Source organism: Hemiscyllium ocellatum, chromosome 18 (genome assembly GCF_020745735.1).
Source record: "Hemiscyllium ocellatum isolate sHemOce1 chromosome 18, sHemOce1.pat.X.cur, whole genome shotgun sequence".
Classification (NCBI taxonomy): domain Eukaryota; kingdom Metazoa; phylum Chordata; class Chondrichthyes; order Orectolobiformes; family Hemiscylliidae; genus Hemiscyllium; species Hemiscyllium ocellatum.
This window is the reverse complement of record NC_083418.1, coordinates 10,841,244-10,859,465: the sequence shown is the minus strand read 5'-3', so window position 1 is coordinate 10,859,465 and position 18,222 is coordinate 10,841,244. Positions and strand designations below refer to the sequence as shown.

Here is an 18,222-nt window from a genome sequence, read left to right as displayed (position 1 = left end):
ACTTCTTTCATGTGTAAATCACAAAACTTTTTTAATATAAAAAGTTGCTTTCTCAGCTTAGCTGAAACAATGGGTGTTAGCTAGACAATATCTAGCTAACAATGTCTAGCTAACACCCATTATTACAGCTAAGCTGAGAATGCAACTTTTTAAAAAAAGGTTTTGTGATTTACACGTGAAAGAAGTGAAACTATCATGGTATTCGAACAGTTGAAAGACTCAACAGACAATCAAGGTACTTTTCAATGTATAATTTCAGTTACATCACACTGTCAATTTTTGCTATAAATTCTGTGCCTTAGATTTGGGCACACCACAATCACCTGATGAAGGAGCGTCACCCCGAAAGCTAGTGTGCTTCTGATTAAACCTGAACGGGGGAAAAAATACACCCAATGCCACCCTCACCCTGATGGCCACCTTTGTGTGTGGCTGCATCAAGCTGTGCGTGGATCCCCGGTACGCAAACATCAAGTGTCACTACGTACTGAGGTTCTACCTGTCCCCGGTGTTGCGAAGGATGGGCCTGGCCTCGCTGCCGCGGAACGCTCCGAGTAGTTGGACTGTTCCGTACCACCTGTCCTTCGTGGAGAAATTTTTGAGGAAAAACACCTTTGACCACAAGTCCATCAGGAAGTGGTCAGCACGTAGCATCCTTGAGACCCTTTGGGGAAAGGAGAGGGTGGATCCTGTCGAGTGGCTCCCTGAGCAGACTGTCAAAGCAATTTGGCAGAATGCCTCATCGCCAGAACTTTCCAACAAGCACCAAGACATGGCTTGGCTGGTGGTGAGAAGGGCTCTACCTGTGAGATCATTTATGCACGCCCGGACTCTCAGCCACACCGTACGCTGCCCTCGAAGTGGCTGCGGGGGGGAAGAGACTGTCACACACCTCCTTCTGGAATGTGCCTATGCAGAGGAAGTCTGGAGAGGAATGCAGTGGTATTTGTCGAGGTTCGTCCCGAGCAGCGCCGTGACGCAGGACTCCGTGCTCTATGGCCTGTTCCCCGGGACGCACACCGAGACGAACATCAACTGCGCCTGGAGGATCATCAACTCGGTGAAGGACGCTCTCTGGGTGGTCCGAAACCTGTTGATCTTCCAGCTGAAGGAGTTGACCCCGACTGAGTGTTGCAGACTGGCACATTCCAAGGCCCAGGACTATGTGTTGAGGGACGCGCTGAAGCTTGGGGCAGCTGCCGCCAAGGCGCGGTGGGGAAAGACCACTGTTTAACATCTGCCTGTCTAAAGAAGATCAGGGGGCCCTACAGTCATTTGGGCTCTGCTGACGCCTTAGCTCAATATGTGAGTGAGAAATGCACAGATCTGTATGTAATAATGAAAAATTCTGAGCTGTGTATGTAAATGTTGACATATGTATGGCATTATCAAATGTACAGTGTATCAAATATCTTATGAATATTTTATAAATAAAGTATATTTTTGAAATAAAAAAAAGTGTGCTTCTGATTAAACCTGTTGGACTATAACCTGGTGTTGTGTGATTTTTTAACTAATTAGAAGAGGAGCTTCTCATCAAGAGGAAGAAGGAAGTTTACTAAAGGTTGAGGAAACAAGGATCTGGCACAGCTTTAGAGGATTACAGGGTAGCTAGGAAAGAACTCAAAAATGGACTGAGGAGAGCTAGGAGGGAGCATGAGAAAGCCTTGGTGGGAAGGATAAGGGAAAACCCAAAGGTGTACTACGCTTTTGTAAGGAATAAGAGGATGATCAGAGAGAGGGTAGGGCTGATCAGAGATAGCGGAGGAACTTGTGTCTGGAGTCTGAAGAGGTAGTGGAGGTCTTAAGTGAGTTTTTTGCTTCAGTATTCACTCGAGAGAGGGACCTTTATTATACTGAAAACACCCTGGGCCAGGTTAATAGGCTTGAACAGTTTGATATTAAGAAAGAGGATGTGCTGGAAATTCTGGGAAGCATCAAGACCCCAGGGGCAGACCAGATATATCCAAGGTTACTACAGGAAGTACGGAATGAGATTGCTGTGCCTCTGGCAATGATTTTTGTATCTTCACTCTCCACGGGAGTTGTACTGGATGATTGGAGGGAGGTGAATGTTGTTACTCTGTTCAACAAGGGAATAGGTAAATCACTGGGAATTACAGACCAGTCAGTCTAACATCTGTGGTAAGCAAGGTACTGGAAAGGATTCTGAGAAATAGGATTCATGACCATTTGGGAAAAACATAGTGTGATTTGAGATAGTCAGCATGGCTTTGAGAGGGGCAGAAAGTGAGGACTGCAGATGCTGGAGATCAGAGCTGAAAATGTGTTGCTGAAAAAGCGCAGCAAGTCAGGCAGCATCCAAGGAGCAGGAGAATTGACGTTCCGGGCATGAAGAAGGGCTCATGCCCGAAACGTCGATTCTCCTGCTCTTTGGATGCTGCCTGACCTGCTGTGCTTTTCCAGCAACACATATTTAGCTTTGAGAGAGGCAGGTCATGCCTCACAACCCTTACTGAGTTCATTGAGGATGTGATGAGACAAGTTGATGAAGGTCGCGTTTTGGATGTGGTGTATATGGATATCAGTACATCATTTGATTAGGTTCATGGTAGGCTCATTTAAAACTTAGGAGATTTGGGATCCAGGGAAATTTGGCTGTCTGTATACAGGATTGGCTAACCAAAAGACGACAGCAAGTGGCAGTGGATGGAAAGTATTTCGCCTGGAGGTCAGTGACCAGTGGTGACCTGCAGGAAGCTGTTCTTGGGCCTCTGTTCTTTGTAGTTTTTATAAATGACTTGGATGAAGTAGTGGAAAGGTGGGTTTGTAAGTTTGCCGATGACACAAAGGTCAGTGGTGTAGATAGTGTCAATGGCTGTTGCAGGCTACAACAAGACATTGATAAGATGCAGAGCTGGGCTGTGAAGTGGCAGGTGGAGTCCAACCTGGATAAATGTGAAGTGATTCATTTTGGAAGGTCAAATTTGAATGCTGAAATTTGACCTTCAGCATTCAAATTTGGGTTTGAAGACAGAATTCTTGCCAGTGTGGAGGAAAAGCAGGATCTCGGGGTCCACATACATAGATCCTGCAAATTGACACTCAAGTTGATAGGAGAAAGTGAGGACTGGAGATTCTGGAGCTCAGAGTCAAGAGCGTGGTGCTGGAAAAGCACAGCAGGTCAGGCAGCATCCAAGGAGCAGAAGAATCGACTTTTCAGGCATGAACATTCTTCAGGCCCTTCATCAAGCCCTGATGAAGAGCTAATGCCCGAAACATCGATTCTCCTACTCCATGGATGCTGCCTGATCTGCTGTGCTTTTCCAGCACCACGCTCTTGATTGAAGTTGATAGGGTTGTTAAAAAGGCATATGTTGTTTGGCTTTCAGTAATGGGGAACTGAGTTTAAGAGCCACAAGGTTTTTCTGCAGCTGTATAAACCCTGTTAAGACCACATTTGGAATATTGACTCCTGTTCTAGTTGCCTCATTATAGGAAGGATGCTGATGCTTTAGAGAGGATATAGGGGAGATTTACAAGGATGCTGCCTAGATTAAAGGGCATGTCTTATGCAGAGAGGTTGAGTGAGCTAGGGCTTTTCACGCTGGAGAGAAGAAGGGAGAGAGGTGGCTTATAGAGGCATACAAGGAAATGTGAGGAATAGAGTAGTTAGTCAGAGACTTTTCCTCAGGGCAGAAATGGCTGTCATGAGGGGTCAAAATTTTAAGGCGACCAGAGGAAGATATAGGAGAGATGTCAGAGATAGACAGAGTGTGGTGGGTGCACACACTGCAGAGAGTGGTGGGTGCATGGAATGCACTGCCAGTGGTTGTAGTAGAGTCAGAGATATTAGGACATCTTACTGACTGCTGGACAAGTACATGAACGGCCGTAAATTAAAGAGTGTGTAGGTTAAGTCAATCTTAGATTAAGATAAATGCTCAGTACAACATCGTGTGCTGAAGGGCCTGTACTGTGCTGGACTGTTCGATGTTTCTGTAAGCAGGCCATTCAGCCCAATGAGAGTTCTCCACCATTCACTTAGGTCATGGCTGATCTGATAATCTTCAACTCCACTTTCCTGCCTTTTCTCCTTAACCCTCAATTCCCTTACTGATTAAATGTCTGACTATCTCAGCCTTGAATATACAGAAGAACCTTGTTTATCTGGCATTCGATTATCCGATCATCAGATTATTCAGCAAGATCACAACGTCCCGATGCTCAACTCAACTGTGTTATCCAGCATTCAATTATCTGGAATTTGATAAACCAAATGAAATACTCCCTGCCAGTGCCCTTTGGATAATTGAGGTTCCTCTGTACTTAATGACCCAGCTTCAACAGTCCTCTACAGGAATGAATTCCACAGATTCTGAGATTATACGCTCTGCTCCTAGACTCTCCCACAAGGGGAAATAACCTTTCAGCATCTACCCAATCAAATCCACTAAGAATCATTTATGTCTCAATAACATCATTTCTCATCCTTCTAAATTCCAATGAGTAGAGGCCCAAACTACTCAACCCTCCTGATAAATCTCCTGTGCAATCACATCCATCCGATAATGTGGTGGCCACAGCTGCTCACAATATTTTATCTATGGCCTTATATTCTACGCCCCGGCTAATGAAAGCAAGCATCCCTTATGCCTTCATCATCACTCTGTCTACCTGGCTGACACCTTCATGGATCTATGGGCTCATATACCAAGGTCTCATTCTTCCTCAGTACTCTCAAGAGACCTACCATTCATTATGTAAATCCTTCCCTTATTAGAATTCCCAAAATGTATCACCTCACACTTATCAGAACTAAATTCCATCTGCCATTGCTCTGCCCAGTTTACCAGTTGACTGTAAGCCTTAGTCCACTCTCCTCACTATCAACAATATCACCAATTTTGTGTTGTCTGCAAACTAATTATACTATCTACATTCACAGCCAGGTCATTAATGTATATAACAAATAGCAAGGGTCCCAGCACCTGTGATACACCATTGCTCATCGGCTTCCGGCCATAAAAACAATCCTCCGCTCTCACCCTTTGCCTCCTATTTGCAAGCCAATTTTGGATCTAGTTTGCCAATTTGTCTTGGATATCCCTCCAAAGGCTGTTAGTGTCAACATTACAATTGCCTTCCCAGCTATTTAAGAAGTTTGCCTCAAACTTGGCTATAGTGCATTCATCTTCCTCAACAAAGTTATTTATATATTTTGTAAATAGTTGTAGCCCCAGCAATTGTGTCCGTGGCATTCCAGTAGTTACAGGACACCATGGGGACGATGCCCTTCTTATCCCAACTCTGTGACCTCTACTAGTATTCCAATCCTCTATCCATGCTAATATGTTACCCCGATACCATGGGCTCTTATCTTATGAAGTAGCATAACATGTGCTTACTTATCAAATGTATATATATATGTTAATGCTCTGCTATTATATCCTTTATAATAGACTAACATTTTCTAAATAACAGGTGTCAAGCTAACATGGCCTATAGTTACCCATCTCTTGTCTCCTTACCTTTATAAATAAATAAGTATACATGTCCCTTGGTCTAATCTATCACTATTTAATATTTACTAGTGTGGTTTGGATTTCCTGTTAGTCACTAAACTATTCTCATCATTTACTTTGTTCCTTCATTCCTGTTTTAGATCAATTAGCTCCGAGTGCTGATAGATCTGAAATGTGAACTCTTTCTTCTTTTGGCTGATTATTTCTGCTTTAATTTCAGGTCTCCAGCACCCACAGAATTCTGCTTTTGTACATTCTACTTTCAGTGGTCCCCAGTTTTACTTGCTGTGGAATCTCTAGTCCCCCTCTTGTCCTCAGTCTCCATCAGAACCAAAAATAGGACTGTTAAACATTCACTTACATTGGCAGACATTGCCTTCAATCTGACATGCATACTCTGCTGCTTTTTAAAGAACCCCAAACTGCTTGGTACTTTTATTCTGAAGAGGAAAGCAGCTGCGATTAAATAAAACTGTGAACATTCATGTAAGCACTACCACAGGAGGTCTAATCCTGATGACACGAAGTTTCAAACTGTTGCCTCTTACTGTAGGATGTCAGTGTCTGGGAGAGCCGCAGGGATCCTTCTTCCAACTTGCTGATGGACTGCTGTGAGGCTGTCACTGACACACACGGTGTACCTCAGAGGTACCATCTCAGCATTTGGCGGAACCCCCAGGCACAGCCACTTCTTGCTCTCAATCCCAATGTGTAGTGGGACTTCTGGGTGAATTTGAACTGCCACACCTAACAACAGAGAAACACAATATAAGATGGGTAGAAACACACCCAGTGCAGTTACCATGAGATAAATAGCCTCCTTCTAATAACTCTGAGATTCTGGGATCTTCTCTATACCACTATCTCTGCTAACGTATAATCCCACTACAGCCAACCTCATACCTTGGCCACACTTTCATCTGCACGGTGTACGCTAAAGTGCAGAATCCAGATCAGATAGGCCTGTATCTTTAAGATAGCGAGTTGACATCCCAACATTTGATGTTCCTGTATAAAGGTACCTGCACTGGTTGCAGTCTGTTCTTAATGGAGTCCGTTTTGGAGGTTCAGTATACTGTTTGTAATGCATTGTAACAGCAATAGGCACAGAACCCAGAATGTGTATGTAAGCCTTGGACATTGTAACCATGATTTTTTTTATCCACTCACAGGATGTGGGTGTCACTAACTAGGACAGTTAAAAGTCAATCACATTGCTGAGGGTGAGGAGTCACATGGAGACATGACCAGTTAAAGACAGCAGTTTTCCTTCACTCAAGGACATAAGTGAACCAGACTGTTTTTATTTTGACAATTGACTATGGTCTTAATTCCAGATATTTTATTGAATTCAAATTCCATTACCTGTTGAAGCAGAATTCGAATCCTGGCCTCGAGAACACTACTTGGGCGCCTGGATTAATAGACTCAAGATAATATCACTGGAGTAAAAAGTGAGGTCTGCAGATGCTGGAGATCAGAGCTGAAAATGTTTTGCTGGTTAAAGCACAACAGGTCAGGCAGCATCCAAGGAACAGGAAATTCGACGTTTCGGGCCAGAGCCCTTCATCAGGCATGAGGAGAGGGTGCCAGGCAGGCTAAGATAAAAGGTAGGGAGGAGGGACTTGGGGGAGGGGCGATGGAGATGTGATAGGTGCAAGGAGGTCAAGGTGAGGATGATAGGCCGGAGTGGGGTGGGGGCGGAGAGGTCAGGAAGAGGATTGCAGGTTAGGAGGGCGGTGCTGAGTTCAAGGGAATCGACTGAGACAAGGTGGGGGAAGGGGAAATGAGAAAACTGGAGAAATCTGAGTTCATCCCTTGTGGTTGGAGGGTTCCCAGGCGGAAGATGAGGCGATCTTCCTCCAACCGTCGTGTTGTTATGTTCTGGCGATAGAGGAATCCAAGGACCTGCATGTCTTCGGTGGAGTGGGAGGGAGAGTTAAAGTGTTGAGCCACGGGGTGGTTGGGTTGGTTGGTCCGGGCGGCCCAGAGGTGTTCCCTGAAGCGTTCTGCAAGTAGGCGGCCCGTCTCCCCAATATAGAGGAGGCCACATCGGGTGCAGCGGATGCAATAGATGATGAGTGTGGAGGTGCAGGTGAATTTGTGGCGGATATGGAAGGATCCCTTGGGGCCTTGGAGGGAAGTAAGGGAGGAGGTGTGGGCGCAAGTTTTGCATTTCCTGCGGTTGCAGGGGAAGGTGCTGGGAGTGGAGGTTGGGTTGGTGGGGGGTGTGGACCTGACGAGGGAGTCACGAAGGGAGTGGTCTTTGCGGAACACTGATAGGGGAGGGGAGGGAAATATATCCCTGGTGGTGGGGTCCGTTTGGAGTTGGCAGAAATGACAGCGGATGGTGAGGTGGTAGGTGAGAACCAGTGGGGTTCTGTCTTGGTGGCGGTTGGAGGGGCGGGGCTCAAGGGCGGAGGAGTGGGAAGTGGAGGAGATGCGGTGGAGGGCATCGTCAATCACGTCTGGGGGGAATCTGCGGTCCTTGAAGAAGGAGGCCATCTGGGCTGTACGGTATTGAAACTGGTCCTCCTGGGAGCAGATGCGGCGGAGACGAAGGAATTGGGAATATGGGATGGAGTTTTTACAGGGGTCAGGGTGGGAGGAGGTGTAGTCCAGGTAGCTGTGGGAGTCAGTCGGTTTATAGTAGATGTCTGTGTTGAGTCGGTCGCCCGAGATAGAAATGGAAAGGTCTAGGAAGGGGAGGGAGGAGTCTGAGACAGTCCAGGTGAATTTGAAGTCGGGATGGAAGGTGTTGGTAAAGTTGATGAACTGTTCAACCTCCTCGTGGGAGCACGAGGCAGCGCCGATACAGTCATCGATGTAGCGGAGGAAAAGGTGGGGGTGGTGCCAGTGTAGTTGCGGAAGATGGACTGTTCCACATATCCTACAAAGAGACAGGCATAGCTGGGGCCCATGCGGGTGCCCATGGAAACTCCTTTAGTTTGGAGGAAGTGGGAGGATTGGAAAGAGAAGTTATTCAGGGTGAGGGCCAGTTCAGTCAGTCGAAGGAGGGTGTCAGTGGAAGGGTACTGGTTGGTGCGGCGGGAAAGGAAGAAGCGGAGGGCTTTGAGTCCTTCGTGATGGGGGATGGAGGTGTACAGGGACTGGATGTCCATCGTGAAGATAAGGCATTGGAGACCGGGGAAGCAAAAATCATGGAGGAGGTGGAGGGCGTGGGTGGTGTCCCGAACGTAGGTGGGGAGTTCTTGGACTAAAGGGGACAGAACTGTGTAGAGGTACGCGGAGATGAGTTCGGTGGGGCAGGAGCAGGCTGAGACAATGGGTCGGCCAGGGCAGTCAGGTTTGTGGATTTTGGGCAGGAGGTAGAAACGGGCAGTGCGGGGTTGTGGGACTATGAGGTTGGAGACGGTGGATGGGAGATCCCCTGAGGTGATGAGGTTAGGGATGGTCTGGGAGATGATGGTTTGGTGGTGGGAGGTGGGGTCATGGTCAAGGGGGCAATAGGAGGAGGCGTCCGCGAGCTGGCGTTTGGCCTCAGCGGTATAAAGGTTGGTGCGCCAAACTACTACCGCGCCTCCCTTGTCTGCCGGTTTGATGGTGAGGTTAGGGTTGGAGCGGAGGGAGTGGAGGGCTGCACGTTCTGAGGATGAGAGGTTGGAGTGGGTGAGAGGGGTGGACAGGTCGAGTCGGTTAATGTCGCGGCAGCAGTTGGCTATAAACAGATCGAGGCCGGGTAAGAGGCCAGCACGGGGTGTCCAGGTGGATGGGGTGTGTTGGAGGCGGGAGAAGGGGTCATCAGAGGGTGGGAGGGAGTCTTGGTTGTAAAAGTAGGCACGGAGGCAAAGGCAGCGGAAGAATTATTCAATATCTCGCCGCGTGTTGAACTCATTAATCCGAGGGCGTAGGGGAATGAAGGTGAGGCCTCTGCTGAGGACTGATCTTTCATCCTCAGAGAGGGGGAGATCTGGAGGGATGGTGAAGATCCAGCAAGGATACCACTGGAGCAATGGCTCCTCAAATAGTAAATATTACTCACAAATGTCAAGGTATCTGACTCCACAACTCTCTGGTAAATGTTATGTGGATTAACATACAGAAAACTATAAAGCACATCAAAGTACCTGTCCCCAAAAAGCCTTCCAACAGCAGTGACAGCCTAGGGGAAAATTCCTGTTGACCTTGTTAGCCTCGGGTCACTTAATACAGTATACAAGCACAGTGATTTAGACTTAAAACTTTGGACTCAGCAAGTCTATATCTTGGGTATTTACTGTCTTGACCAGAGTGGAATCTCTGTCTTCTCTCTGCCCCGCTGCCAGCTGAATGGGTTGGGCCCAGTAATCCATGTTTGTAGTGCAGGGAAAGCCACATGAGCTACAAACCATCACGTCAGTCCATCTGCACGCACTCTTGATTTACAGATTGCAGCATGTGCCTGAAGGAGGTTATATCAAGTCTATATCTTCCTCCCCACCCCCTCCTAGCTCTCCCATTTCAGTGTGCTGTCACCTGATTGCAGCCTAATGCCGTAAAAACCTTGTTGGCAAGAGCTTGTCGTGCTGGGAATTGCAAGATGACAGATGCAGTCTGAAAGCTCATTCGGACAGAAAGCAAACACAAGGAACCGTGATGGTACGCCCGAACCAGTTACATAACTGACAAGGGCTCGGTCTCCCTGTGTCATCAGAAACTCCTCAAATCCCAACTCCCAAACCAGTCACTAACCAGCAATGACTCCCTTCAAGCAATACCTCTATTTAAAAATACCCATCGTGGTTTTCAAATTTCTCCATGGCCAAACTCCCTCCCCTATGCTGTAATCTCCAACCCTACCACTCTCGAATATCCTTTTCCATCCCTGATTAGAGTGGCTCCAAAATTGGCAGCAGTACCTTTAGCAGCCAAGACACTGAACTCGGGTAACTTGCTCATTAAATCTTACATTTTCTCTCTTTCTTCCTTTCAAACCTGCTTCTTTGTTGTAATATCTTGCTATATATTGTAGTGAGAGATTTTGCTTTATATTGTTGTTCAGGACGTTTTTATTGTGGTAAAGGCTATGTAAATGCAACTTGTTATTGCCTGGCTCAGGCCTTTCTCCTTCTCCAGCTGCTGTCCCTCACATTCCTCTTGATTCAGCCAAGCAGTTGTTCTTGCATTAGGCAGACTGGGTTACATTAGGCTGACAGAAGGGACCACCACAGTCTGATCTGACACCACCCACTGCCCAGTTAGTCCTGCCTGGCATAGACCAGGAATGTTTCTTGACTGAGGGATTCGGTTATGTACTGGACACAGCATTCCCAAACTGAGGCTCCACAGGGAGCTCCCAGCCTTAACAGTCCAAGCTGAGCACTTCCTAAAATAACACACACTCTACAGTGTCAAGGGAACGTCGTCAAGGAGACCTGTCATCTATCAGTAAGAGCTGATCAGCCTGGGCGGCTGTCATGGTTTCAGAGAAATATGATATTACCCCTGTGAGGCTTGCCTTGTCATGAAAAGCTCAGTACGCCCCTTGCATCCTCACTGACTCCCACTCAATAACGAGTGTCCCAAATTAGCAGGAAGTTAGCAGGCTGCAGCTGGAACTACTGTGTTGGGTCTTAGCACAGGGTGCTGTGTGTGGGGGAAGCCTTAGGCTAGTGTGAGGAGCTGCATGCATTGGGAATGGGGCTCAGAGTTTGGCCCAAGATTGTGGGGCCATGAAATGATTAGATTAGATTAAATTACCAACAAGTCCACACCGACCCTCCAAAAGAGCAACCCACCCAGACCCATTCCCCTACATTTACCCCTTCACCTAACATTACGTGCAATTTAGCATGGCCAATTCACCTAACCTGCACATTTTTGGAGGAAACCTGAGCATCCAGAAGAAACCCACGCAGACATGGGGACAATGTGCAAACTCCACACAGACAGTTGCCTGAGGCGGGAATTGAACCCGGGTCTCTGGCGCTGGGAGGCAGCAGTGCTAACCACTGTGCCATCGTGCCGCCTAAAGTTTTTTTGATTAGATTTCCTGCAGTGTGGAATCAGGCCCTTCTGCCCAACAAGTCCACACTGACCCTCCGAAGAGCAAACCACCCCTCTACATTTACCCCTGACTAATGCACCTATCATTACAGGCAATTTAGCATGGCCAATTCACCTAATCTGCAGATGTTTGGACTGTGGGAGGAAACCAGAGCACCCGCAGGAAACCCACACAGACACAGGAGAATGTGCAAACTCCACACAAACAGTTGCCTGAGGCGGGAATTGAACCTGGGTCCCTGGCGCTGTGAGGCAGCAATGCTAACCACTAAGCCACTGTGCCACCCAAAGGCTGCATTTCATCTCAGGTGAATGGGGAACTCAGCCCACAGGCCAAGAGATTCAAAGTAAGAAGCACAACCAGGGGACTGTCTAACAATCTAAACTTGTGGGAAAATGGACAGGTCAAACAGGGACCTTGAAGTCGTACTCTTTCTCCAGTGAATAGTGAGAATGTGGCACAGGATGAAGCAAATCACAGAATCATACAATCTTCCAGAATCTATTTGATCCATCAAGCATGTGCCACCTCTTTGAAAATAATGTCCAATTGCATAACCCACACCCCAGTATTTCCCCATAAACCTACAAATGAGTCCTCTTCCCTCTTCCCACACACATCCAGTTTCCTTCAGAAATATCAATCATTGACAAATTACTTTAAAATTTCTGACTTTTGGGTCATTATCTAATTAGCATTGAAATTGTTTCTCCTGACTTCCTTAATCCACCCCTCTAAGCAGCCAAACTGCAGCTTCTGTGATTACTTCACATCCCTCACCCTGGCACCATTCTAATGGAGTCTTTCCAAAGCTTTGGTATCCTTCTGAAATAGTGCTCACCAGTATATGCTGAAGGGCACAATACCCTGCAGGGAATTGCCTCTTTGAATTGGCTTATGAAGGAAGATTGGTCAGGCTCGGCTTTTAACGGCTAGAGTTTAGGAGAGTAAGAGGCAGATTGAAACAGATCAGATCCTGAGGGAAACAGGCAGGATGGAAAAAGGATGTTTCGTCTTGTGGGGGCAATACAAAACAACAGGTCACTGTTTCAAAACAAGGGTTGTCCATTTAAAACAGAGGTGAGGAAATTTTCTCACAGAGGATGGTGACTGTAAAAATCAATCAGTGTATTTAAGACAGAGAGAGATGAGTTCTTGATTAGTAAGGGGATCAAAGGTTATGGGGAGAAGGCAGGAAAAATATTTTTGGTTGACAGCCAACAGCAAATGGCAGAGCAGACCCAATGGACTGAATGGCCAAAATCTGCACCTATGTCTTCTGATCTTACTCAAGATATTGCAGCCACAACTGCTCACGCGGCAGCATGGTGGCTCAGTTGTTAGTACTGCTGCCTCACAGAACCACAGACCCAGATTTGATTGCAGCCTTGGATGACTGTCAGTGTGGAGTTTGAACATTCTCTCTGCGTCTGCTTGGGTTTCCTCTGGGTGTTCCGGTTTCCTCTCTCAGTCCAAAAATGTGCAGGTTAGGGTGAATTGGCCATGCTAAATTGCCCATAGTGTTCAGGGATGCGTTAGTTAAGGGTAAATATAGGGGAATATGTCTGGTTGGGTTTCTCTTTGGAGGGTCGGTGTGGACATTTTGGGCTGAAGGGTCTGTTTCCACACTGTACGGATTCTATGATCACTACTATGATAAAACCATTTAAAAGCCTCTTCCACCTTTCAACGAGATCAGAGCTGATCCACAACCTAACTAAACTGGGGTAATAGAGAATATCATAGTTTATGGGTCCATTATCACACAGGAAGTAATGGGGAACATAATAATGGGATCATTGTCCACACTGGAATAACACAGAGAATCTTCATCCATACTGGGGTAGTGGGGAATATGTGACATTGGGATCATTATCCACATTGGGTTAAGGGAGAGTATGTTAATGGAATCATTAGCCACACTGGTGGCATGTAATAATGGGATTATTATCCATACTGGGAAAACAGGAAGTATAGTAATAGGATAGTGCAACACATACTCCTTTAGCAATAGACATTACAGAGGGCAAGCACCAAACTTATATTGCTTGGCTATGCCTGATTGGGCCTGGCACTGGAACCTGATCTGTAGAAGCTCCCTGGTCTGGTCTGGTATACAGTGGGCCTTGTTCAAACCTGCACAGTACTATATCTATGGTTGGGTCAGTCTGAGATTTTTTTTACAGGAAACCATGTTTTGTACCAGCCTTTGTCTACCTGCAGCTTCATTTCTACAGACTAGGTGTTTGCAAGAGGTAGGTACCTGTGAATTGTCCAGCAAGCATGATTACTGACTGCTGCCTTGAAATCTAACTCTGACTGAGAAATCTGGCTGATATGTCAGAAATACTTTATGATTGAGAGAGTAGAAACACTTTCTGTTCATGAACTCAGTTGGTGATAGGGAGCTTGCATAACTACATGGTTACAATCAATAATACCCTGCCCCTTTGAGAAGGCAACCTTGGTCTCTGACTGGCACTGACAAGGGGAGTTACAAAACGAAGGGGGTGGGTCTGGAAAACACAACATCAGTTACATCCCAAAGGCATTTTTAATCAGGCGATTGAGAGATTCCAGAGAGGTCCCCAGCTGCTCCATCAAACAAATCACTGACAAATATACTAAGGGCAGCTATAACCCTGAGGGCTATGGAGAGGGATTGGCATGCAGACCTTGTGGTACACATGTCTGCATCCAGCAGCTGGAATAGGTGTGACATGTTGGTCCAGGACTTCCTTAACATAACATATTGAATCTCCATCATTAGCAATTAACTCCAACAAAGTCTGGAGATGTAGTTCCCTGCCAGAATTCATTGCTGAATAATATCTTGCTCAATCTCCTTCTGAAGGCTGAGTGCCAGCTTACTTCCTAAGCTGGCAGCAACTCTGCTCCCTGTTGCCTTCTGTGCCTGTCCCATCGGTGAAACAGACTCTCGAGAAGACAATCTGTTTGGATTAGCCACAGCAGTACGTGCTTAGTAAATGCAAATCGGGGACAATATTCGAATTCATTGTCAAAGACATGACCTCACAGAGTGTGCTCTTAAAGCAATACAACAGAACTCTGATCTTGAGTTGATGAAGAATACAGAGTTCAGCATCCTTTACTCAGGGATAGCAACCCAACAACTTTTGCCTTTGTGCTTGATATGAGGCTGCTGCTCCTTGTAAATATACCACACTCTGCACCCGTGCCGCTCAGGAGTAAAGTCAGTGCAGCTGATTGTCGCTCATCAGGAGTCATTGAGATCCATAGTGTAGAGAAAAGCCCTCCTGCCTATCAAAAACAACCTTATCTATCCCAATCCCCTTTTCTAGCACTTGGCCTATAGGTTGCATGCCTTGGCAGCACAAATGCATATCAAAAATATTTCCTTATTGTTTTGAACGTTTCTGTCTCTACTACTCCTACAGGCAGTGAGCTCCTGACTCCCACCATCCTCTGGGTGAAAAGGTGGTTCCTCACATCTCCTCTAAACCTTCTATCCCTTACCTTAAATCTATGTCCCCAGTCGTTGATCCCTTCTCCAAAGGAAAAAGTTACACTCTGTCAGCAATATCTATGCCCCTCATAATTTCATCAGTCTCAAACATGTCCCCTCTCAGTCTCCTCTCCTCTCAGAAAAACAGCCCCAATCTCTCTGTGGCCTAACATTTGTACAGTTCCAGCACAATCTCCCTGCTCTTAAACTCTTAAAGCTTTGTGTAATAAAAGTATATCATATGTCTTCTTAACCACTTTATCCACCAGCCCTGATACCTTAAGGGACCGGCGTACATTTACACCAAAGTCCCTCTGATCCAGAGTGCTTTCTGGAGTCCTACCGATTATCATGTCATCATTCATCTTGCCTTGTTTGTTTTGCCCAACTGCATCACCACATCTTAATTCGGATTGAATTGTATTTGCCACTGATCAGCCATCTGCTTATATTTTCCTGTAATCTAAGGCTATTCTCCTCGCTATTTACCACCCCACTGCTTTTTGAATCATCTGCAAATTGATCAAACTCACGCTGTGTTCAAATCTAATTCATTTATAAAAAACACAAACTGCATGGGCCCCAATACTGATCACCATGGAACTTCACTGGGAACAGAGTTCCTGATGAAAAATACCCCTCAACCATCATCCTCTGCTTTGTGCAACTTAGCCAATTGTGGACCCAATTTGCCAAATTTCCTTGATTCCCAGGGGGTCTTACTTTCTCTGTCAGTCTCCCATGTAGGATCTTATCACAAGTCCAAACAGACAACATCAAAAGCATTGTCCTCATCTGGTCAACTCTTAGAAAAATTCAATCAAGTTGCTCAGACATCACCTCCCTTTACAAAAACCATGCTAACTGTTCTTGATTAATCCCTGTCTCTCCAAATGCAGATGCATTCTGTCCCTCAGAATTGTTTCCAATAGTATCACCATCACTACAGTTAGACTGGCCTATAGTTTCCAGGTTTATACCTTGCTCCCTTCTTGAATAATGGTACCACATTGGCTGTCCTCCAGTCCTCCACACCTTTCCTGTGGCCAGAGAGGAATTGATAATTTTTGTAAGGGGCCCTGCTTTTTCCTCCCTTGCCTCACTTAACAACCTGGAATACTTATCTACTTTTAGGTCCCATACCTCAGAAAGGATGTAGTGGTCCTGGAGAAAGTCCAGAGGAGGTTCACGAGAATGAACCCAGGAATGAAAGGCTTAACATACGAGGAACGTTTGAGGACTCTGGGTCTATACTCAATGGAGTTTAGAAGGATGAGGGGCAATCTAATTGAAACTTACAGAATACTGAATGGCCTGGACAGAGTGGATGTTGAGAAGGAGAGACGAGGACCCATGGTAAACGGAGTAAAAGGAAGACCCTTTACAACAATGTTGAGGAGAAACTTCTTTTGCCAGAGAGTGGTGAATCTATGGAAATCATTGCCACAGAATGCAATGGAGGCCACGTCATTGAGTATATTTAAGACAGAGATGGAAAGGTTTTTGATTGTCCAGGGGATCAAAGATTACAGGGAAAATAGGATTGGGAAATGTATCAGCTATGACTGAATGGCAGAGCAGACTTGATAGGCCAAATGGCCTGATTTCTGCTCCTATGTCTTATAGTTTTTAAGTCTGTCAGATCTGCAGAACCTCCTCTCTGTCTTTTTTAATGGTATCACAAGATATAGCAGTTGGAAAATGGAGGCTTCAAATTCTCCAGACTGTGTATATCGATCATTTGAGAAGATGAGGCTGTCACAAGGCACTGCCATTACATTTGAGTATTGTTGAACATAAGATGCCAATCAGTGGACACAAAGCCCTCTTCATGGGTCCTTCATGATTGCATGTCTAAACTGAATTATGTGGGATATTTATGTGGGATTTACTGGATTATACTTTGCTCTCTGGGTTGAAATCCTTCTTGCCATGTCATAACACACCCAGTGAGGCTGAAGAATGTTAACTTCCAGATTAATGGTGAATCGAAAACGAATGGTGAGCATTGTTTAACCACTTGAATAATGATAAATGCAAAATCCCTTCGAAGGGCTCACATTCCAGTCCTGCACTTTGGGAAAAGAAGAGCAATTGACTCCTCCAACTTTGCAAGTGGTTCATTCCATTTTCAAATTTTATTGCACAATTGAGACCACCATCCCCTGTGATATCACTTCTATTGTATTGTCGACACGAACCCCATTGAAAACAAAGCCCATCCCTTTTTTTTTGCCAAAAGCTGTCCCTTGACTCAAGGAGATTCTGTCCTTGATTTCTTTCAGACGGGTAATAAACCAGGCTGCGCTCCAATCAGTCTGGTTTGGTACAGAGATGAAAAGGGTTTTGAGAGGCCTTTTGTTTATATGTAAACAGATGAGACTTCAGGTCAAAGTGGTCATGTTTTAAAAGTCTAGATTAGAATGGTGCTGGAAAAGCACAGCAAGTCAGGCAGCTTCCGAGGAGCAGGAAAATTGACATTTCGGGCAAAAGCCCTTCATCAGGAATGAGGCAGGAGCCTCCGGGGTGGAGAGATAACTTAATCCAGGTACTTTTCATTGTACACTTACTGAAACAAATTGCAAAGTTTGAGATTGTAAGGTCTGAGGTGCCTGCTTAATAAAGTTTTGAGTGGTCTGGCTTAGTCCATATCACCATAAATTTACCTCTCCACCCTGGAGGCTCCTGCCTCATTCCTGATGAAGGGCTTTTGCCCGAAACATCGATTTTCCTGCTCTTCAGATGCTGCCTGACCTGCTGTGCTTTTCCAGCATCACTCTAATCTAGACTCTGATCTCCAGCATCTGCAGTCCTCACTTTCGCCATGTTTTAAAAGTGACCAGTATAAGAATGGGGAGTGATCAGCTCTCTAACTGAGCTGAGCAGTTTCCTGATGAACGGCTTGTGCCCGAAACATCGATTTTCTTGCTCCTCAGATGCTGCCTGGCCCGCTGTGCTTTTCCAGCAATATACCCTTGACCCTGAGCTCCCGCATCTGCAGTCCTCATTTTCTCTCAGTTTTTAGTTTAGTCTGATCTGGTGACAAGTTCAACAGAGAGCTATATTGAATCTCTCTCTCTCTCTCTCTTTCTGCCCTTGAACTTCAATCTGTAAACATGTACTCCATTTATACTGGTTTTTAAAGGGAATTTGTTTATTGGGACTGTTGTGTATATTTGGATCAGCATAATTAAGTCTAGTAGGATAGTTTTGAGTTCTGTGGGGGTTCTTTATTCTGTTCT

The 18,222-nt window shown here is 45.8% G+C and overlaps 1 protein-coding gene across 1 annotated transcript in view; it reads right to left on the bottom strand.

Annotated features, from left to right (window-relative positions):
* The window catches only part of si:ch211-236l14.4 (SITS-binding protein), a 91,587-nt gene that overhangs the window by 50,711 nt on the left and 22,654 nt on the right, over positions 1-18,222 (bottom strand). The window contains exon 3 of the mRNA XM_060838373.1: positions 6,035-6,233. Coding sequence (XP_060694356.1) covers positions 6,035-6,233 — 199 coding nt within the window. The remainder of the gene's footprint in view (positions 1-6,034; positions 6,234-18,222) is intronic.